We start from the raw sequence: 23,776 nt of genomic DNA, 5'->3' as shown, positions 1-23,776 counted from the left end.
TTTCTTTTTCTTCTTCTTGATTATCATCATCCAGTTCTTATCGATCACAAGTCCGTTAGATTGAGCAAAATTTAGCAACCAACTACGAACTTGACATCCATCATCTAATAAGACATACATATCACTGTAGTTGTTGCTAGCATGCGTTTAGACTTGCATCGGTTATATATTGAGAAGATTTAATCTTAGATATTTATAAAAACTAAGAATCCTAAATAATAACTTTCTATATAATTTTTTGCATAAAGTCCTAGACTATTACAATGATAAAGTCAATTAGAGTTCGAACGGGTCGCTAGGTAATCAAGACTATGGTAGAAGTATTACCAGCTTTGCGAAATTTGGCAATCTACATATAAAAATGGTAAAAAAAATAATAATCTGATATCGAACCTGAGATACATGGAAAAAGTCCTGTTATTTTTGTAATGGTCTAAAACTTCATCCAAAAAATTAAGCTTGAAACTCGTGTACTTCAATAAAATGTAAATCTAGCTATATTTAAAGAACTAATATAAAATTATTAAATAAGAGAGTTAGCATTTTAAATATTTCACAAAATAAAAAAACAGTTAGCAATCTATAATAAAAGGTCTAAATTTTTAAAGCTACTAAAATTATAAAAACAAAGGAGATGAGGACGTAATGGAAACAATCACAGCCAATTACTCCACTCGTTTACCAAAATGAATATTCTTGGGCGATGATGGTAGTGATAGGGGTGACTGTGAGATTAGCGGCAGCCACGATGGTGGCCACGATCACCCTTGTTTCTCAATGTATTATAATGGATTTTCTTTTTTTTTTTTCAGGCTACAAAAGTGGTGTCTGATAATGGACATTGTTTTTTATTTTATTTTAGTAGCTAATTTTCAAGAGAATTTTTTCCCTCCATAATATTCTCTGACTTCCCAACTCTCATATCATTGAATCCTAAAGTAACAACTTCTTGAAGTAATGGGCTGCTGCATCAGCTGATCGCTAGAGAATCTTCCTTCTCTAGAAATTTTCTTCTCTTGCTTATATGAGTTTTTCCAATACTTCCATGTTAGGATTAATTACTAGTTCTAATTTGATACAAATTCATATTTTTTGGGAACTAGTGGGAATGTGTTCATATTTATTAATAGGGTTTTGGTTCACACGGCCGCAAGTGCTTGTCAAATACCCAGGCAGGGTCTAAACCTCGTCTTTTTGATTATGCTGAACATCCATCTTCATATCTCCAATTGTCACCTGAACCTTGGCACAAACATCTCAAGCCACAAAGGAAGAACAGGTAACAAGAAAAGAGTGCAACCATGTAACGAAATTCTTTTGCTCCATCTTTCCTCTAAGTGTCCTAAAAAAATATATACAACTGAAGAATCTTAACTTGTAATCAATGACAGTGATTCTTCCTTAAATGCACTCTGGAATAAATCTATTGCCATCTATTAAGCATCCAAAAGATGTGATATTCAGCTTAATTTCAAGCATAGTTGGCTCAGCTGATGTATTTCGTTCAAGTTTCCATCTAAACATTGACAAGAAATGGGGCATGGAACAGTTTCATGTGTGGATAGTTATTGCACCAGAAGTCTGATCACTGGAGGAGATTGAGGCATTCCATTAGGGCATCCGTGTGCTCAGGTTTTCCCACAGAAACACGAACATAGCCCTTTAATTCCTTGTTATTGTAGTGGCGAATCATCACACCCATCTGGGCAAGGTCTTCCTGAAAGAACTTCAAGAAATGGTAAGGGCACGGACAGAGCGAAAAGGAAAAGAAGGAACATAAAAATGATAATCTTTCCCTTTCATAGTTTAACATGTGAAGACTTTTGTGAATGCTATTTCCAACAACTACCGACATTCAAGATAAAATGGATTTGTCAAATTTATCATGTGCAATAAAACATATATTGAAGTATGCTTGATGCCAAATTGAAACATCATCTGGTAGGTTATCTTCATGACTACATGTACAAACATTAAAAAAAACTCCACTGCATCCAGTAAACAAGGAAGAATGATATCTCATCTTGAAACAAAAGGATTGTGCCAGAAAGCAGATCATGAGAGTTTCCTAAGATGATTTTATTCTAAAAATTACTAAAAACATGTTTCCATATTTTCAGATATAGTACTTCTATAATCCTACACCCACCTACTTTGAGTGTGAGTCCCGCACCTATATATATATTAAAATAATATTTCATAACAACTCAAAAGGAAGCTAGATCATATCGAGGACATGCATACTTCAAAAAAGCTAGGATCACCATGTCCAATGAAGCAGAAATAAACAGAAAAGTTCACACATAAACCTTTAATATGATTGCACCTTCATTATGGGCTGAAGGCTTTTGTCAATATAGATATCTAACACTTCTTATATATGATATAGAAGATCCGAAATTATTTGTGGTCTGAATTTTCTATGCACTTAAATGCTAAACTGGTAAATAGTGAAAAAGTTATATTCAAGAGTTTGGTCCTACCATCCCATCTCTACTTATTAATCCTTTTCCAGCCACAGATGACCACCATGTCTGCCAGGAAGGAAAGAAATCTTCTCATAGTTGACTAGTACAGATCTTTCCGTATCTTGAGTCCCTTCTCACTTCTCATACCATCCACAAATATAATTCTTACAGCTCTATAAAATATAATATTCAAGTACTTTTGACTGAGTAGGTCTTGACTGTGAATAGTGATGTATTTCATCAGCAGCTGAAAATGTGGCAAGCTCATTAAACCAAAGAAATATGTGCCTGCTCTTTAGAGGTTCTGCTCTGCTTGCAGAATCCACAAAGTATCTAACCTAGATCTGTGGCAAAGATGTTTCTTCTGTTTTGCAGAAATCGCACAAAATCTAGCCCATATTCATACTGTAAGGACTAACTGTTCAAGGTATTTTTGTTTGTTGATTCTAACAACATTTTCACGTCCTCCCATTTTCCATGTGAAGTTGCATTTCTTTTTCCGTCTACCTAATTTTGTGATTTTTATTATCTGAAAGTCCTCCATAATCCCAGTTTAATGCTCAAACATTTATGCAGTCTTATGATTGTACTCTGAACAAAATATTATGATCCATTTCTATCTATACATAATCAGATGTTGATATAAATTATATACAAAATTGAATTCAGATTATATATCCATTATCTAGAGTTTTATCCATGCAAGATAAAGCAAAATAAAAGCCAAATATTTATATTTCTTTAACCCATTCTGATTACAATAATCGACAGCTCTAATTTATATTTCACAAGCTCCACTTCTATTTATTTGGACATTGGTGAAAACATCAACCAGAGTTCTCGTTTAACCTTTCTCTCTTCACGAAGCCTATATTAGACTAATTATATTCTCAACAGACATGAATATTTCTAATATTCAATGCACAAATAGTTATTTTTAATATCCACTAACATCCATCTTCTATTCATATCTATCAAATGAGGAGAAGATACAGATATAATCATACACATAATCTGTACCAATACACCCACTACATGAAATTTACGGGCCTCCTCTCATGGTAAAGACTTCAATCATCAGGAATCCCACAATGTATCATAATGTAAGTTGTGCACTTGTTGTACGCTCCTAATACATGTCTTGAAAATTGTCCTAAGTCCCGTTCTACATCCCTTTCTCATCATCCACCATATAAGATATCGGTACTTTATCATTAGCTTTTTACAAATTGCCTTTTTTACAAATTGCCTAAACCATGTTTAGGTCATTTTCTACTCTTTTCTTTTTCCTATAATTGCCTAAGCACCATGTAGAACCTGGTTATCTAAAGAAGCATTTATTGTCCTGTGCAAAGTGACAAGATCCATTGAATACCCAAACAGCCATCTTATGTAGCATATGCAAGGCATCAAGTTAACCAGCCAAAATAATGTAAACAATTTAGGCCCAAAAATTCAATACCACACAAAGAGATAAAGAGAAAGATTTAATTTAAGTAGCCACTAGTATGAACATGAAACATTTTCTAGCAAAATTAGCGGTCAATAATTGCTAGTGCACAACTATTGGGCAATTGATATCTATTCGCATGCCAGACAGAAATGAAGTATCAACATTATAAAGGAAAATACCATCCAGATAGCTGACACATCCACGCACACACACATATACATATATATGCATATGCATATGTATATGTATTTGCATATATAAACATCGAAGACATGCATCATATTATCGTTAAATCAGATAAGATGTCTCCAAAAAGTTTATGATAAGTTGAGGAGTAGAAGTTCATGTATGCTGTATGTTATAGTTACAATCTAAAAGGGAAAAATGGTTGCTAAGATTGTCCGTTTCAATTAAAATGGCATTTATCTCGTCAAAATGGCACTGTCTCTAATGAGCCAATTTTTCCATGTCTTCAACTTGGTGTCTTTAGAAAACAGAACTGTGAAAATCAGAGAACTGACTAACATAACTAACAAAAAAGTTGTATTGCTATGTACCAACTGAACAACTTTTAAAGATTTCACATCAACTTGTAAATAGATAGGGAAAAGCAACAATTAGCTAGCAACTATTAGTGTAAAACTTGTTTCAAAGATAAATTACCTTCAGTTTCTTAGCATCCTTTCCAGATGTAACCTCACAAAGAATGAAATTTGAATAACTTGGATATGGCTTCAGGAAGGGTACTCCTTTCAGAAGATTATACAACCTTTGCCTTTCTTGCACAAGAGAATTCTTCACTCTCTGGAGAAAAAGTTGAGATGGAATATTGATAGCATGGAGGATTAGGCATAGTCACACTTTCAGGATAAGATCAAATAAGAAAGTACAAGAGATATTTCATAGGACAAAAGTACCTCCAAGTAACCAGGGTTCTGCAGAGCCGCACATGCAGCGACTTCTGCTGCCACGGACACATTATACGGCTGCTTTGCCCGCCACAGATATTCAATAATGCTAAGAGGAAATGCTCCATATCCAACACGAAGTCCAGCTAAGCCTGTTTCAATTTCAAGCACAAACTACATCTTTTCACAGTTTTGGCTAATGAAAAAAAAAAGGTAAGGAGAACTATCGCTGCTGAGGTCTTAACCAGAGCAAGAATCTCATGTCCTCTGTAGCACAGACATCACTTTAGGCAACAAAAAAATTTAGGAACTTTCATAAATCATAATAACCATTGAGCATGTATTCATGCTGAATCATATACATTTTTAATTTGATCATTCCATTTAAGTGCTCCCTTCAGAAGGACATTAAGAAACACATATATGACCTTTCTTCCCCCCCACTGAAGCGACAACAGAACAAGCAAAAGCCTTTATAACCTTACAGCCATTTGCCCGTAATATGCACTATATGTCTGAATCATCTAGCCATCCCAGCAGGCGCTCTTACTGAGCCAAAAAAAATTCCAGCTTTTAATATCAGTAAAATGAATTATTTTGGGGATCTAAAATTTTCATTTTCCTACAACCTTCGCTTTGATAAACAATTTAAAGGCATACTATTTTTACTTCAGTAATTATTTTACCTTAGTCTGCACCTGCAATTATATTTCACACTATTTTACCCCTCTTGCACTCTTATTCTTTTCTTCTCTGTCAAATCCATAGTCCAGAAAATAGTTACAAGCACGACCTCTTTTAATGGAATTCAGCCCCCTGATCACACACTCCAGTACACTCTCACAGTACCATTGATATTCTTACTTATCATGTATTTGTATATACAAATTGTATTCATGGACACTTGAAATCTAAACACTTGAATCTCATATCAGGTGGCCAAGCAACATTACAGCGAACCTTCATACTTTCTTAACCACTTCACCCCATCTGCCTTAGTCTCCACCTGCAATTATATTTCACAATATTTTACTTCCCTTGTCCCTTATTCCATTCTTCTCGGTCAAATCCATAGTCCAGAAAACAGTTAGATGCACTCAATATCATTTATTGGAATTTTCCCCCCAAGAACACACTCCAATACACACACTCTCATAATCTCATTGATATTCCTCATTCTCATGGTTTGCCATACCAGCCCTAGCCAGGCGGTACGGAGCGTATCGTACCGATTCAGTACTGGTATCCGGTATGGAAGGCGTACCGATACTCGATATGCCAAAAAGACTCCGTACCGTACCGATTCAGTGCTAGTGTGGCACCGATACGGAGTCCGGTGCCGGGACGGTGAACTTTACTCATTCTCATGTATAAAAATCCTCCATCCTCCATATAATAAATGTTCACAATTTGTTTAAGAAGTCTCTGATGTCCAACTACAAACAAGAGCACAAACAATAAGGTCTAAGGTTGGAACTATACAATTTCAAATCCTTAGCTTAAAAAGTAATTGGAGGAATAAAAAAAAGAAGAGATAGTAAGATATTTTCTTCTTTTGCTATTTTATTATTATGAACAGCCGCTCGATGATATCTTTCACGTTTCCTGCCTTCCGTCAAAATTTCAGATCTATCAGCATCTCAGAATGGGGATCTAGCTACTTTTATACGTCTCAGTCCAAGCTCATGTCCTTTGCAAGTCATTCAAAGATCACAGTGCTTGCTAGGTCTCCACTTTAACGAACCAAATTGATAACATGAAACTCATCTCAAACAAAGCAGAAACATTTTCAAGCCATCCACTCCAAAGTCCAAAGCTGTCTCCAATTGACTCTCTGTAGTCATCAAGTAAACATATCCTCCATCCTACATCTCAACCATGGGTCTTGCCAGAAAAATTGTTTTGACTGCATAGACCTAAAGATATACATAATTCCACTTTTGTTTGTCCGCAGCTGATTGCAGATCATTCACAATGAAAGATCTATAATAAGTTCCTGGTAATACCAATCCCAACAAGTTAATGAATGCCAAGTTGGTCAAGTGTTCAAGCCATTGTTTTTAACAGATTTTGTAACTTTATCGGCTTTCCACATGTCCTAAATCTATTGTTTTCTACCTTACAGTACAGAACATACATTAAACATAATGCAACAAGGAAAACCCACAGAGGATTACAGATACTTGGACTACATAAGAAACTACTGACTGAAGCATTCCAGAGTTAATGGAAGAAGAAATACAATTCAGATATGTAACAATTATGACTGTGGTATTAAGACGCCATAAGAAACAAGCCCATCTAAAATAATAAAAGAACATAAATACTAATGTCCCATCAAAGAAAATGAAAGTTCTAAACCACTGGTAACATTCAGATTTTTTTTACATATATATAATATACAATATGAGCAGCATGCATGCATATTTTCAACAGGCACGCATGCCAAGATCAAGGACAATGATAAGCAACATACAATCTCCAATAGATAAAAGTGTGCAAGAATTGGATATTGAAAAGTACACAAAGCATTTGAGGAAAATAGGTTAGAACAAGAGAGTGAAGATGTCAAACGTATTGCATCCACACCACAGCATATGAAGCCCTAGATAGAAATAAGAAGCAAAGAAAAACATTTGCATACCTGCTCGTTTGCTAAATGTTCGGAGAACAATCAAATTCTCATGCTTCTTTACCCAATCCATCCTCGATTTCATACCAGAGAATTCAATATATGCTTCATCCAGCACAACCAGTATAGGCAAATTAAGAATCTCTAGGAGAGCCTCGTCATTGATTATACTGATACAGAAGATACACGATGACAAGGAAATAACATTAGATGTTCTGAAGAAAATGTTTATGCCTCAAGCATTTCAGGAAAAAGGAAAGTTGCATATAAGTTTCTAATAAATCAGACTATGCAATTTCAACCAAAAGTTCAAGATGAGTTTCTCATAACTTCTCAGTATATATACTGGTTTCTTTCATTGCTGATGACGATATATTATGAATCAGGAAAGGGAAAATACCTTCCATCTGGATTGTTTGGAGAAGTCAGGAAAATGCATTTTGGCTTTTCTTGTTCCACCACTTCAACTATCCGAGGGATATCCAAAGTAAAATCTGACAGCCTTGGGACTGCAATGCAGGAATGGCAATGCACATCTCAGAATATTTTAATAGTCAAAAGATGAAATTTGTAGAAGATCAAGTAACAGTGGTTTATCTTTTGTTTGGACACAGAATTATCCAGCAAAACTAGTCAAATATTAAGAACAAGAAGACTTGACAGATAATAGACAATGCTTGATAAATGAAGTGGAGTATACAAGTCTTTTAAGAAAAACAGCGGTTAAATAAAAGAAGCCAGTGGTATACCCTTAATGACTAGAGCCCCATTCACTGCTGCATCAAACTCATACATTGTAAATGTTGGAGGGCAGTCCACGATTTTGTCACCTGGATCAAGTACACATCTGTAGGAATGTTACAGAATAAACAAAACATCAAATGTGCTGATATCCCTTAAAGGTAAAGGAAACATCTCTATATTCATAAAATAAAAATAAAAATAAAATAAGAAACTGGAGTTTCAAGTTTTAACCTCATGATTAAGTCAATGAGCTCATCTGCACCACACCCAGCAAGTATATAATCAGAATCTAGGCCTGAATCTTCAGCAAGAGCAGCACGTAAACGGCGACTCTGAGGGTCAGGGTATACATAAGGAAATCTTAAAGCTCCCAAAGCATCAAGTACCTATAAAATATCTGGAGTACATAGTTAGATCTTTATACTGTTAATAGCTCTGAGCAAAATATATGGTTCTAATAAATGGTAAAATCCTTTTCCCCCTATTTTTGCACTGTTTACAATTCATTGGTGTACTAAAATAAAAGGTTGCAGTGCCAGTAACGAAGATCAAGTAACATGCCATCAACTTATGGACTATTATATGTTTTCAGTGGAAAAGGATTACAATCCTTATCATTAGAGAAAACAGAATAAAGAAGGAAAAAAAGGAGCTTTAGGTGTCAGGTCCAGCATGCCTGCACCAACACAATTTGAATGTTTATGACTGCACATTTCGCATAATGAATTATGATGCCACTCAAGTAAACTAAGAATGGCCTGAAGTTAATTATTGAGAAGCAAACTAAACTTCATGCCGAATGCAATTTTTTATACTTCAGCATGGTAAACTTCACACGAAAATTTGGGTCCGCATACGGCATCAAACCAGAATATAAGAATATATCAACTCATCCCCTCTATTTGGTTGTGCAAACATGCAGAGCTTAACTTGCACTCCATCCATATATGCCATAAGGTGTGACTTCGGTTGATAACGCATGCACCTCATATGAACCTTCTAATGTGATAAACTTCAGGTCATAGAGTCTCACCAATAAGCCTTAAGGCAATAAAGAGTTTTGGAGAACCTCGCCTCAAGGTTTGAAGGAAGGTGAGACAAGCCTCAAATAACAAGTGAGAAATAATTGCAGTGAGACTGGTGAATCTACTTATGGTATGCCTACTACATGGTAGTCCATAAGTAAGTACTCAAGTGAGGAGAAAAAAAGCCTGAACTTGCCTCTGGAGGTGGACCATATGGATTTTCATTAGCATCGAGCTTGATTATGTCCTCGGGTTTTCTTCCAAGGCGTGTAGATAATACCTGTAAACAAATACAAATTTCATGCATGCTAGTCCCACAAATAGACTTGGAAACTATACATCATAAATGGTTTAACTAGTGAGGATAAAACATTGTGATAACTTTTTACATATCCCAAAATTTACACATACATTCACGCACATAAGTAGTGAGAGCATACATTATTAAACATATTAAGCACTTCCAAATCCACACTAAGTTCAGTCAAGACAAGATTATGTGACATGCATAACATGCATAGCTACTCACAAAACATTGACCAAATATAAGACGAAGGAACTGAATCATGCTAAGTTTTGATTAATAGAAGTACAGCCCGCTAACCATCATCAATAAAACACTGTATCATCAACTCATTGAATTTCTTTATTGTTAAAAGTCAACGACAACACTTATCAAAAGCTCCCTTCAGAACTGAAGGGGGTAGACCCAAAATTTAATATTCGCTGCACCTTTAGCGCCAAAACTACAGAACAAGTTCCCTGAAAAGGAAAATCTAACAAACACTTCACACGTACCCAACAAAGTTACCGACTTTCTTCACCAACTTACACTTGAAAGGACAGGAGACATTGTGGAACTTCAGATAGTTATGTCAAATGGCAGGACTAGGGTGATAATCTAACAAACACTTCACGTGCACAATAAAGATCCCGACTTTTTCGAAGTAGCGCCACTAGAAAGACGCCGAGTTACTTCAAATGCTTACCTCAAAAGGCAGGATTGGCTGGTAGGGAGATAGCTTCTTGAGGTGAAGACGGATGAAGGAATCGCCCGTCACCCGATTCCGGGTTCCGTCGACTTGCTCCGTCGGCAGAGAAGCAGCCATGAAACGCCCCGAGTTTCTTTTGGAAGACCGGAATCCGTGATGGATTGTGGCGATCGACGGAGAAGGGCTGGCGGCGATTCGAATCACACCCATCAACACCTGCAAGAGCGAACACCAAAGAACCGCATTCATCAAAAACGAAGGAAAGAAAAGGGCAAAGATAACGATTACTACTAGACTTCTTCTTACACTTACCCTTTCTCTCTTCGGATGCTGCCCTGGAAGCGCGAGAGGAAAGGGAAGGACGGAAGAACAGAGGGGAGGGGAGAAGGTGGCAGAGAATGGGATGCAAAGAACCCTAACGGTCAATGAGGTCAAATTTTTCTATTTATTACTGTGAATAGCCGTTGCTCCCCGTCTCCCCTAGACTAGAGACCGTTTGTGTCGGACCGAGCGCAATTGGCTCAAGTGGTGGGGCCACGCCATGTGTGTTTATTTTTGCAACCGGAAAGATGGTTTTTTTAGGAAAAAAAGAAGTGGCAATACTATGTTGATATCGTTCTGATTTGCAGCTATTTATTTTAAAAAAAAAATCATCCATGCTACAATTATTTCAGTAATGGAAATTACGAATGGTAGAATTATTCATAGAAAATCTATTCATGCATATCATTGATTAGTTCGGTTTCTATGATTAAGTTACTTTAATATACTATAGTGTCACTATATAATTAATATTATTTATAAATTTAGTATAATTTATATAATAATATTATTGTAAATATTGATATTACAATTGATTATTATGGTGGAAAATAATGCAAATAATTATAAATGTAAATTATATTTGATAGGAAAAAAATCATAATAATGTTTTACTGTATGATAAGATAATAATATTTGTCAATAATATATTATAAAATAGAATATATTGGTGATATAATATATAATATTAAATACTAATACTAACAATATAGTAATAATAATTATTATGAATGTATTATATACGTAATATCGATATAATTTCATATTATAAATAATATTAACATCGTATAATATATGTGATATCATGATATCTAAAATAAAATAAGTTATGGTAATATATTTTCAATAAACTAACTAATTAATAATATAAAGTATATAAACTATTATTATTTGGGTACGATGTTCTAGATTGGAGAAAAGGATACCCAAGCTCTTCTTGGGGTATGGTTTTATCGTTGGTTAGTGTGATTGGTCGGGACCATTTCGATTCCCTTTAAGAAATGTTCCACCGAGAAAGAAAATTAATGAAGAAAAAATAAAGTTGAATGAGAATTTAGAATATTATAAAGATTTAAGATTCTTTATTCAAATTGGGATATAAAAAATAAAATAAAAAAGTACCGTGTTCTCTTAAAATTTTTATTTTTTCCACAATCTCATGTTATGCTTCTTATAAATGAATGAAAAAAGTTTTGTTTTGTTTTTTTATGGATATCTACAAGCGTTATGATCATGTTCAAAGTTTCAGATAGTAACGCCCCTCTAAATTTCAATATTAGAATTATCTATTCTTATGGATATTTCCTCCATGCATCCATTCTCAAATACAAAGTGAAATAAAAGTCTATCTTTTTCTTTTAATAATTTATGATCAATTCTTTCCAAACAAAACTATACCTCATCCCTCTTCTGGATACCTTACTTATAACTGTCTTCTTTTCATTCAACTTTTGCATTCATGCATGCATGCAGCATGGTCTCCAAACGTAGCTAGAAATTGTAATGGTTTCACACATGATGACTGATGGTCATTGTTTCCCAGCCATCAAGAACAATCAGCATGCAACATGATGATGGACTAAATAGTAGTCGTCCATATGTATGTGCATAACTTGGAAAACGTTGTGCGAAAAATATGCCTCTACATAAGAATAAGATTGGAATATCATTTAGCGATCAAGTACGTAAAGCAGTAAATAAATGGCGAGGTTGATTTTCTAAAATTAAGCAGCCCACGAGTATCAGTCCACGGCTCACAAAGTAGAAAGCGGAGGAGCGAACGCAAAGCTTCATTAAAATTTTATATTTACGTGCCCTCCGCCATGAGCTTATCATTCCAAGGCAAGCAACCACCTTCCGAAATCAAAGGAGTAGGGATATATCAGAGAAACTTGCTCTCGAGTCTTGTGACGATGCGCTCGAAAAGTGTTCCGTAAATAGATAGAGACCAGAGAGAGAGCAGTTCCATAAAAGATTTGATTGGAGAGAGAGGGAGGACAGAGATCCATGTCGTCATATGGATCATAGAAGAGAGAGAAACAGGGGAAGGGATGAGGAGGGGAAGGGATGAGAAGGAAACAAGGAGCGAGGGGGAGAGGAGCGCTAAAAGCATTCACGATAAATAGACAAGGAGAGGGGACAAGTATAAATAGGCGAAGAACGGAAGAGACGAGCAGAGGAGAAACCCGCCAAAGACTCTACCTTTTCCCTACTTGCTCTTGTCCTCTTTAAGCCAGAGACAGAGAAAGAGAGAGACAGAGAGAGAGGCCAACGACACCACCTTTTTAGCTTCCGTTTCTTGAGCTTTCTCTTGAAGCAGAGTGAGTGCGGGAGAGCCGAGAGATGAGGGAAGGAAGGGGAGATGGGTTCGTTCGGGCGGACCAGATCGATCTCAAGAGCCTGGACGAGCATCTGGAGAGGCATCTAAGCCGGGCATGGACGATGGAGAAGAAGAAGAAGGGGGAGAGGGAGAGGGAGCGAGAGGAGTGGGAGATCGACACCTCGAGGCTAGTTATAAAGGGGGTCATCGCCCGGGGAGCCTTCGGCACCGTCCACCGTGGGGTCTATGATGGCCAGGACGTCGCAGGTGAGCCCGAGACGACGAGAAGGGGTTTTGGATGCCCTTCTGTGTTCTCTTCTTGAATTATAATGCCTTTTGGTTTGGTTTTAATGCCGGGAAATCCCTTCTTTCTTCTATTTTAAGAGACCCACTTGCGTTCCTTTGTCATTGAGAGGTAGCTTCTTAAAAATCTCCTCCTTTATTTTGTTGTAGAATTGGATTTCTCTTGATTGTACCAAAGGGAGTTGAGGGAGGAAAAAGTAGAAAAAGGAATCCTTTTTTGCTAACGAGATGAGGAGGGATAGTTTTTTAATTTCTTTTGCATCTGTTCTTGATGAACATTTGGTCCTTTTTAGGTGCTCTTGTTTTAGGCGAGGAAAATTAATTAATTTCTTTCTTTCGTTCTTTCTTTTTTTAATGGCCATTCAATTTTTATCATAATTCATCTGCTTGTTGTGTGCTCAAGATGTGGAAATATATATTCTTGTATCCTTTAATTTTATGTGTGATCACTTCAAAGTCTCTTTGCTTTTGTTTCGGTTTAATTTTCTCTGCACATATTGGTTCCTCCAGAAAAAAAGAAAAGGATTTTTGTTAAAAAAAATCCCTGATGTGAATGCTACCAACTGTCGTTCTTCCAAGTCATCTAATACTACGCTCCTTTGCTCTTGATGACCTGTATGCTATTTGTGCTGAACTGGTTGGAAGTTTTGAAATAGGAAAGTTGGTGCAGTCCCCCGGTAAACGGTCTATTGGTCTATCCATTATTACTTTCTGATTTGTGTCTGCAATAACTTTGACCTTATTTTTTTCCGGAAGGCGGCACTTTCAAGGCGTCCGTTAATCACTGCAAGACCTACTTGAGGCACTTGAGGGGTTTCGGGCCTAAGAAATTCAGGGAGAGCCAAGCCTGCGCAGGAAGCAAACAAACTTGTGCGAAGGACGTTTTCTTCTCTGCCCTATCCTCTCTTATGGAAACTAAATACAAGTTGACTCCTGTCTATTGGTTGGGACACCCTGCATTCAGTCGGTAGACAAAAGGGCTTCCCATATCCCTTCAGCCGAAACTTTCCCATTTTGCGAAAAAATATCGGACAAATTTGAGATATTCCATGATATATAATGCACGCACTTCATTTAGATTTGAGTACATTCCAGTTGCAGTTATTAATGGTCTTATCTCTTTGATATATCCTGATGGAGGCCCGTGAGTTTCACAGGTTCAGTAAAGTCGTTTCCATGACATTTGGAGTAGCCTTCTTTCCCTTGAACTTTCATGTGATCCCAACTAACCATCTATTGAGATGTAGTGTGTCGCCATCATTTGTCTTGTGATATCTTTAAGTTGAAGGATGGAAAGCAAGAATGTTACTGAAAAAGCACAAACTAGTTGCAAAAAGTCGCATCTAACTTCTAAGGGGAAACAGGGGAAAGGGGGGGGGGGGGGGGGGGGGGGGGGGGGGGCGCAGGGCGTTAACAAAAAGTTAGGCATTTGTATCTGCCTAACAATTAATATCTTTGTTCTAGATAACAATTAAAAACAATTATTTTTTTCTAGATAATATCTTTGTATCTGCTCCTGAGGTTAAAGCCGTCGTGATCTGATTCTGAGTGGGAAAGTTGCGACTCAAAAGTCAAAATTACTCGCTGAACCCATCATCTTTGAAGCATCTTTATTGTTAAATATCATTATTTGACCTAACATTTGTTATGTCGAAACATGCACATTAAAAAGCAATTAACTCTTTCTAGATAACATCTGCTCCTTAGGTTAAAGCCATCATCTTCATGATCTGATTCTGAGTGGGAAAGCTGCGATTCAAAAGTCAAAATTACTAGTTGAATCCATCACCTTTGAAGCATCTTTTTTTTTTTTAAATTTACCAAGCAAAGTATGCTAGAGTCTAAGCAGTATAAAATGGTAGGTCATTATAATGCGCATTCTTCTTGAACATGATTGAGGAATTATGTTAGTCACTTGTTCACTTGCTTCTAATATCAATTTGCAACTTAACTATAATTCCTTGCCACTCAGCCATTATGATCACAATTTCTCTGTAACTCTTCTTGTCATCCTGTTGTTATGAAATCATGTATCTATCAGTCAAACTTCATGGGTATCTTGGCCCTACCTTGTAGATGTACAAGCTAAGTCTGAATTTGTTTATCAATCAGATTTGGAAATGTTGTGTGTTCCCTGATATGTAGTTTTATTACCATTGAAGCATCTCATTGTTTGATGCGCAAGCAAACTCCACAGAAAATGATTATGCAAATTGCTGCCATTTTCTTACAATACACTCCTAGTGAGGTAATTAAGCTTGTAGTGCCTTATTCAGACTTTAAAAATTTTTACATATCATATCATTGCATGTACCTGTATTCTCTTGTAAAATAAATAATGGTAAATAGGCATCTACTTCACGCCTAACTTCAACCCTTTTTTCTATGAATTATCAGTGCATTTGTGTGGAATTGCAATATCTACATCATTCTCCTATACCACTTGCACTGAACTTATGATGGTTTACACTAAGTAACAACGTGCAGTTTCTCTTTCTGCCAGTAATTTAAGCTGAAAGCTTCTACATAACGTGTAGTTTCACCTCTTTATATCCACATTCACATGCTTTTCAGATTAATCTACTTGAATCTTCATCTGGTGCCACCATGTTTTCATTAGTATGCTCCATTACCTGTTTACTTGGTTTAAAATGTAGAATGGGTTTTCACCTTTATTTCTACACATGAATAGAACTAGAGGCGGATATTGACACATGCACTATCTTTGATCCTTTTGTATAAGGAAACTTATGGAACTTATGTAAGGATTCATGCGGGCGTGTATTTAGTCCCACATCAGTTATTCGCTGGATAGATTTTGGGTATTTATATAAGATCAAGGAACCCAAATAATATCTTCCGACTAGCCATTTTGGGCGAGATCCTAGGTTGTTGTAAATGGTATTAGAGCGGACCCAGCCCATAAACTATATACATTAGAGGACACTGGAAACAGATTCATTGGGGCTGACCACGGGCCGAGCGTGGTGCTTGTGATTAAATTTGAAGGGATTTGAATCCTTAACTTGACGAGGACATCAAGGCTTAAACAGAGAGAGTATGTGAGGAATTGCGCGGGCATGTGTTTAGTCTCACACCAGTTATTCGCTGGGCAGATCTTGGGTACTTATATAGGATCAAAGAACGTAAATAATATTTTTTGGCTAGCCATTTTAAGTGAGGTCCTGGTTGTTACAACTTACATCCTTTTGGCTTCTTTTTCCCCCCTTAACACAGTTTAATTTGATAGAAGTCTAATTATGTGCAACTTGCACTTGGATTTCTTCTTTTTTTTTTACATTGAGCTATTAGAAGAACTTGTTATATTGAACATGGTATTGCTCTTTTAGGTATCGTTAGCCTCAGACATTTCCTTGTATTGCAGTGAAGTTGCTTAACTGGGCCGAAGGGGGAAATGGGACAGAATCTGAAATTGCTGCACTGCGGGCAGCGTTTACTCAGGAAGTTTCTGTTTGGCATAAGCTTGATCATCCCAACGTAACTAAGGTGCACTTCTTATCACATAAAAGTGTCACTATGTTGTAACTAGATTTCAATCAACATCACTTAGCTCTACCACACAATTGTTTTCTTTGCACTATTTATTGTAATTTTCTCTAGTTGTTATGGAAATTATCATGTTTATGTAGTGAAACAGTTCACTGATGATAGGTGCAATTTGACTTAACATAAAATTCAGTAGTAGGGTAATAAAAAAAAATTGAATGTCGATGACCTTTTGAGTGTTGACTGATCTTTCTCCTTCATCCTTGGTCCATTCAAATCTTGGTTCTGTCAGTTTGATTTAGCAAGTTTCTGAAGCAATTAGAGTCACAATTGACAACATGAGCTTTTTATCTTATGGTGAGTCAACAGCTTTTTGAGTACTGATTGATCTTTCTCCTTGATCCTCAGTCCATTCATATCTTGGTTTTGTCAGTTTGATTTAGCATGTTTATGAAGTAGAGTCACAATTGTCAACTTGAGCTTTTTATCTTATACCATATATATACATCATATATGAAATTGTCTAAGAATCTCTAAAGGTAAAAAGATACTTGTGATTCTGTAAATTGTAGCATCACTACTGGGTCTGCTGGAGAGAAGCTGAACCTTAAATGCTAGACACCTACAATGAGGATCAAAATGTAGATTCTCTAGAAAGCTGTAACAAGTTTACTTTTAGTTATTATTAGTTTCTTTTTACTGCATACCAGCGAGCTATTTTGCTTACTTCACAACTGTTCTTTATAAATTTGGTTCCATATTTAAAGTCTATATTTGATATAATAAGCCAACCTTTGGTTGACCACTTATAGGCACATTCGTGCCTATTTCTTCTCATAAATAGAAAAGGGAACCCACATCAACTAGATAATGAGTCCAAGCAATTTTGCTCTGATTCGGTTGAGCACATCATCCTTTTATCATCATTTCTCTTCCCCATCTATTTGCCACTTTTCTCTTTGGTATCTCACTTAATCTTCAACTTCTTATCTCTTTTCTTTTCTTTTCACTGATTATGCTTTTTCAAGACTGGTTGCTATTCCATTTTGGATTTTATTATGGCATTGTAGCACAAAATATTTTCAAGATCGGTTGCTACTCCACACCTTGGAATTGGTCTATCTTCAACCTTGTTGCTCCTGTATTGTTCAACATCTCTCTCTTCTTTTTAGATTGAACCAACAAATTTTTCGTTGTCAAGTCTGCAGCCTTCTGCTTTTTCCCAGTATCGTGTGGAGTCCACATGGATCTAATGGTCCTTTACTCAATAACCTTATCTTGATTCTGGAAGTACGAGTACTGTTGAGAGGATTTTTTCGTTCTCATTCATGTGGGATGTGTTTCCCTTGCTATTACCATTGAAATATGTGATTCTCTGGTTGAAAATACTGCTATACATGCTTTACTATTTATATGATTTTTGTTGTTGAACATATTAATGCATTTGGTACAAAGAGGGGCCACCGTCCATTGTAATAATAATTATCGTTGTCCTTCTCATAAACCAATCTTGAGATAATTCTGCCTGCACCATTTTAAATGTTCATTATTAGACTTAAGCCTTGTAACTTCTTATTAGGCAAGGATAAGTTATATGCATGATGCATATTGAATAGATATTTGCAAGATATTCTTGGTTCAAGGGATAAAGACAAAAATCTTTTTGCTTTCTTTACTCTTTAATTTTTTCAATCTGGAAAGGTTGTTTAGTTTCCAAATCATAAAGTAATTTTGTGGAGTATAATAAACTCAACTCTTTGTACTCCTTTTGGAGGTTAGCTTAATTTCTAAAATTATTGGCTGTTCTTTTTAAAGTTCATCTTGCTAATTGAGCCCGTCTACAAATGTGTTGATAGTTGATACGTTTCAATACAACTGGTCTGGTGATTATTATTTTTTTTTTTTGGCATACACTTCGCTTAGTATTCATTAACTCCATAGCTCCAACCTATTTTCAGATCTTCACCGCTCAAGTTGGAGGTATCTTGTTATGTTTAACTTATGATAACTGAATCATCGCCCACAGCTTTGAGATTTCAACTTTGGTGTAATACCTGCATATTTAAAGCCAACATCTTGACAAGCTTGTTTCAAACTAGTTATGGATCTGAATATTAGAGAAATTTGGGAAAGCCATGACATGTGCATTAAGAACTTATAATAATTATAAAAAAAAAGAGCTGATGTATCATCGTGTCCAAGAGTTCTGTTATGTTCTCTCTGCACGACGCACATTTGTGGAATGGTCTTTAAGAATTTTACTGCTATTGCAAATATAAAGGTTAATCTTTTGATACCACAAACTATGAATTTTGAACAAAAAGGCATCCAATGCCTGCATTAGTTTTTTCCCCAAATTTGAATACATAATGTCAATATCTGCTTTTGCTTATTCCTTGACCATGCTTCTACATGTTCGGTAATGTTTTTACTACATTTTCTTAAACAGAACTATTAACATTGCTTTCATACTTCTTTTGCAGTTTATAGGGGCGAAGATGGGTGCAAGAGATCTAACTGTGCAAACAGAAAATGGTCAACTTGGCATGCCAACTAGTGAATGCTGTGTTGTTGTTGAATATCTTCCTGGTGGTGCATTGAAGTCATATCTGATAAGAAATTCGAGAAAAAAGCTAGACTTTAAAGTTGTTGTCCAGCTGGCTCTTGATCTTGCACGTGGGTAAGCATTGTGTTATTATTTCTTCAAGAAGTGCTGTTTCATGAAGTACGTATTTATTTAAATTTCATTCGCACTTCTGAGTTCAAAGCTTTTTGGTTTCTAATTACCTTGTTGGGATTTCAGCCTTCCAGAGGCTGTTTGCTAGCTAACCACTTTTAAGCGATGTTCTTTTATTTCTGTAGGTTGAGTTATCTTCATTCAAAGAAGATTGTTCACAGAGATGTGAAGACAGAGAATGTGCTTCTTGATCGGACAAGGACTGTAAAAATTGCTGATTTTGGTGTTGCTCGTGTGGAAGCTCAAAACCCTAATGACATGACGGGTGAGACAGGAACCCTTGGTTACATGGCACCAGAGGTATACAATCCTCTTTTTTAATGTGGAAGTATATTGCGATTATTATACCTTTTCTTCCCCTGCTCTTTTATTTTTAACACATTTTTTCAGCAGCTTAAGTTGTTTGTTCTTCATGATTTACAAACTTTTACTTTCTAATGTCATTGATTTGCACAGATATTTCCTTCCTTGATATCACATGCACAACGATATTTCCTTCCTTGATATCACATGCACATCCTTTTACTTTAATTTGCAATAGATCTTTTTCTTAAGATGCTGACCTTGGTAGTCAAAAATTAATAAAATCACTTTCTTTTGTAATGATAATAGTAATAAATGCCTTGATGTATGGCATAACAAATAGTTGCTCATAAAGGATTTTTGTTGCTAGAAAATGGAGCTTAGCAGATGGCAGATGACTGCCAGATGAGTCCATGAAGTTGGTTTTTCATTGAACATATCGAATATAGGTAGAGATAGATATTGATTGCCTGCTGGAGAGGGGAATTACCTTTGAAAGTTCAATAAATGAAAATGGTTCTGGTCCGGTTGTAAAGAGCCTCTCCTGTAGAGGAATGGTGGTTCGAATTCTACTGTGTCTGTGTTAACTTTTAAAAGAATAATGTTTGAAAAAAAAGAGAAAAAAAATCTTCTGCTAAGTCTTCCCTAGGCTGGTACAACTTATAATTAGTATAAGTTAGTGTCAGAGTCTATCAAGAATGAAACGTAGTCTTTCTTTAAGATGTCAACTTGGGGTCCTCGTGATCTCTGCAAAAAGCGACTCAGGTCACTGGCTTTGATAGGTTGCATAAGTTATCATCTGGCTAGGTCCTAGAACATCAATTTCTACTACAATCAACAGCTAACGATGTCTGTCCAAACTAATTGCAGGTGCTCAATGGCAATCCTTACAACAGAAAATGTGATGTATATAGTTTTGGCATCTGCTTATGGGAGATATACTGTTGTGATATGCCCTATCCAGATCTCAGCTTCTCAGAGATTACATCTGCAGTTGTGCGGCAGGTACATGATTTCTTAATACAACAGCTAGGATAAGAGCATCACAAGAGGAAAAATTGAGCTTTTTCTATGAAATTGCAGAACTTGAGGCCTGAGATACCACGGTGTTGTCCAAGCTCTTTCGCCAATGTGATGAGGAGATGCTGGGATGCAAACCCTGACAAGCGACCTGAGATGGATGAGGTGGTGGTGATGTTGGAAGCAATTGACACAACAAAGGGTGGAGCTATGATACCTCTCGGTGAGCCTCAAGGATGTCTTGGGTGCTTCCGCAGGTACCGCGGCCCTTGATAAGTCAAAATTATCCCGGACTAATGCTGCCAAGATGTTTTCAAAAGAACATAAAGCCCAAAAGATAGGAACTTGTTTTAAGGAATTTGAAAACATGTAGTAGTGCTGAGATATAATGGTCATACATCAATCAAAGAGCTCTCCATATTTTTCTCTGTTTATAGGGCAATGTAAAGATCCTCAATTTCATCTGTGATAGGGGACTAGTCAGGTGTTGGATTAACTGGTCTTCACCTGTCTCTTAGATGACCCTTATGTTTATTTGGTATATCTCATTGTTATCTCTATACATGAATGCTTGAAATGTTCCAGTGGAGCTATTCATCAGTGATGGAGCAAATATAATGGGGTAAATAGCTACATGTCTATTAGTACTCTGAATCAAATTAACAGGCAGATTGTCACGCCCCCGCCTCTGCGAGGCACGTGAGGCACCTAGTGCCCACGTGGGGGCCACATGAGGGGGGAACACGGGGCTCTCCTGCCAGATATTGTCCGGTTCTGGGGCTTCACGCAAGCGTCCTTCACCCCTCCCCAGTTTTGTTTTCCACCCAAAACGCGTCTGCAGGATTAGGAGACACCCGCCTCATATGCCCAGGTTCTGGAACGAGTCTTTCCGATGTGGGACTATTGGGCCTCACACACATACCTTGAAAATAATCTACTATAAAATATCACTCATTAGGATTTAATGCTCTATAGTGTGCAATGTGAACCTGTTTAGGCCACAATGTGTTGTGATTGATTTTTTTTCCCCAGTGAGCTGATGGGGTCTCTGAATCTTATTCACCGAGGCCAGTTGCTGCAATGCTCCTGAGGTGCACATTGTGGAATTTGCACAAGATGCAGGGAGCCTTTTGATCTTACACTACATCCCTGTCAGCCATTGATGGTTACATTGCATTTACAATATATTGTCATCCAAACAGGTTCCATGCCCGGTGTCGCTCCTTCATAGGAACATTCACTCTTGTTTGTTGTCTTTAATCCAGGGTTTGGGAGGTCAGCATATTTCGGGGGAGGCTATGGTCTTTAGACTCCTTTCTGTCCATTAAAAATAATATAGACATCTTTTCAAGTTTAAGTGAAAAATAAATGGATCTCGAATTTTTAAAAACGGTTAATTCGATATTATAATTTTTGTTCTACTACAATATCGTCCAGCTCTCTATTTTTATTAGAAATCGTTATCATATTTTCATCATGTGTGTGAGAACCCGTGCGAGCGTGTGTTTAGTCCCACATTGGTTATTTGCTGGGTAGATTTTGGGTACTTATACAGGATCAAGGAACTCAAATAATACCTTCCGGCTAGCCATTTTGGGTGAGGTACTGGATTGTTACAAATGGTATCAGAGCAGATCCGGCCCATAACCTATGTGGACTAGGGGACACTGCAGCACGGATCCATTGGGGCTAACCACGGACTGATCGTGGTGCTTGTGATTAGATTTGAATGGATTTGTACCCTTAGCCTGACGAGGACGTCATGGCTTGAAGGGGGGAGTATATGAGAACCCGTGCGGGCGTGTGTTTAATCCCACATCGGTTATTTGACGGCAGCCACGGTGGCCCACGACCGCCGCCACCGTCGCTGCCAGTGGCCAGCCGCCGTTGTCGCCGCCGACGAGAGGGAAAGGGGAAAAGGAAGGAGAAGATGGAGTCACGAGGAAGAAGACCTCGGATCCATCACTCCCCTTCTCCAATAAACCCTAGAAAATCCCTCTCCGACCTCCCACAGTCCCGATTCAACCCAACTGCCATGGATCCCGGCCAACCCGGCGGCCGGCGGCCGGCGGCGGTGGCAAAATCCGAAAAAGAGAAGCCGAAACAAGGTACCCCTGTTTCGGATCCTTCTCCGACGGTCTCACCAGCCAAATCCCCACCATCACAGCCCTAAATCCAGGAAATGAAGCACAAGGGGCTTACCTCAGTCCGACGGGATGCTCCAGCGACCTTTCCGGCGAGAAATTGGAGGAGAAAATTCACGAGCAACTCGGACCAACGCGCACGGATCCAAAGCTTCTTCTCCCGATTTGTGGGGGATCTTCACCGAAGAGAGGAGAGGCTTTATGGTTTCCTCCACCACAGGCCGGCGCTTGGAATCGCCTCTCCTCGGCACTCAAACCCCTCCGGCGAATCAACTCACGCCCCCCCCCCCCCCCCCCCCCCTCTTCCCGTTTCTTCTCCCACAATCGTGCCTAGGGCACGACCGTAAATGGTGGATGGGCCCGGTCTTTTCGGGCCGGCCCGTCAACCTTTTTTTTTTCCGAGGTATTACAATGTGATAATAGAACAGATGTATAATTTTATTAATACACTTCTTACTAAATTAGCAAGGAGTATTTAGCTTTCGCCAGAGGTGACAAAAAAGAAAAAGGGGGAAAGGAGAGCAGAGGGAGGGAGAGAAACCTGGAAAGTGTGGATTCGAGCATAACTTCAGTACTCTCTTGAATATTAATATTCCCATGTGACGCTCGGTTCTACTGCTCCAAAAACCACAAGGCTCGTCGCTAGCGCCATCACAAGAAGTGGCGCCGTGGAGCTGGAGGAGGAGAAGACCACCTCATGCCGATCCCTGGAAAGAGAGAAGGTAGCGGCAGATGCCTTCCCAACAATAACAGTAAGATGATGCACCTAACACGCTCCTAAGAAACATCCTGACAACTTCATCTAATTCTTTTAACAAATACTAGGATAGTCAAATATTCAATAATACAAGGGCAGGGCTTTTTTGCTACTTCTCAAAAATAAATGAATAATGGGGCTT

The 23,776-nt window shown here is 37.5% G+C and overlaps 2 protein-coding genes across 2 annotated transcripts; one reads left to right on the top strand and one right to left on the bottom strand.

The window, feature by feature from the left end:
- Nucleotides 1-1,280: 1,280 nt before the first annotated feature.
- On the bottom strand, nucleotides 1,281-10,688 carry LOC103705847 (histidinol-phosphate aminotransferase, chloroplastic-like). The gene is made up of 10 exons (XM_008789728.4): nucleotides 10,535-10,688; nucleotides 10,220-10,438; nucleotides 9,427-9,510; nucleotides 8,437-8,591; nucleotides 8,211-8,308; nucleotides 7,862-7,970; nucleotides 7,474-7,631; nucleotides 4,839-4,981; nucleotides 4,585-4,725; nucleotides 1,281-1,717 (listed from the first exon to the last, which is right to left on the bottom strand). The coding sequence occupies exons 2-10, from the start codon at nucleotides 10,430-10,432 to the stop codon at nucleotides 1,586-1,588; spliced, it is 1,233 nt and encodes a 410-aa protein (XP_008787950.2). The 5' UTR covers nucleotides 10,433-10,438; nucleotides 10,535-10,688; the 3' UTR covers nucleotides 1,281-1,585.
- Nucleotides 10,689-12,360: 1,672 nt separating this feature from the next.
- LOC103705846 (serine/threonine-protein kinase STY13-like) lies at nucleotides 12,361-21,315 on the top strand. Its single transcript, XM_008789727.4, has 6 exons — nucleotides 12,361-13,130; nucleotides 16,552-16,673; nucleotides 19,157-19,353; nucleotides 19,536-19,710; nucleotides 20,584-20,718; nucleotides 20,797-21,315. Exons 1-6 carry the CDS (start codon nucleotides 12,887-12,889, stop codon nucleotides 21,004-21,006), a joined length of 1,083 nt encoding a protein of 360 aa, XP_008787949.2. The 5' UTR covers nucleotides 12,361-12,886; the 3' UTR covers nucleotides 21,007-21,315.
- Nucleotides 21,316-23,776: the final 2,461 nt, after the last annotated feature.

This window comes from Phoenix dactylifera, chromosome 15 (assembly GCF_009389715.1).
Source record: "Phoenix dactylifera cultivar Barhee BC4 chromosome 15, palm_55x_up_171113_PBpolish2nd_filt_p, whole genome shotgun sequence".
NCBI classification, from domain to species: Eukaryota; Viridiplantae; Streptophyta; class Magnoliopsida; order Arecales; family Arecaceae; genus Phoenix; species Phoenix dactylifera.
Note: the sequence above shows the minus strand (reverse complement) of the source record. Positions and strands in the feature narration are given on the sequence as shown.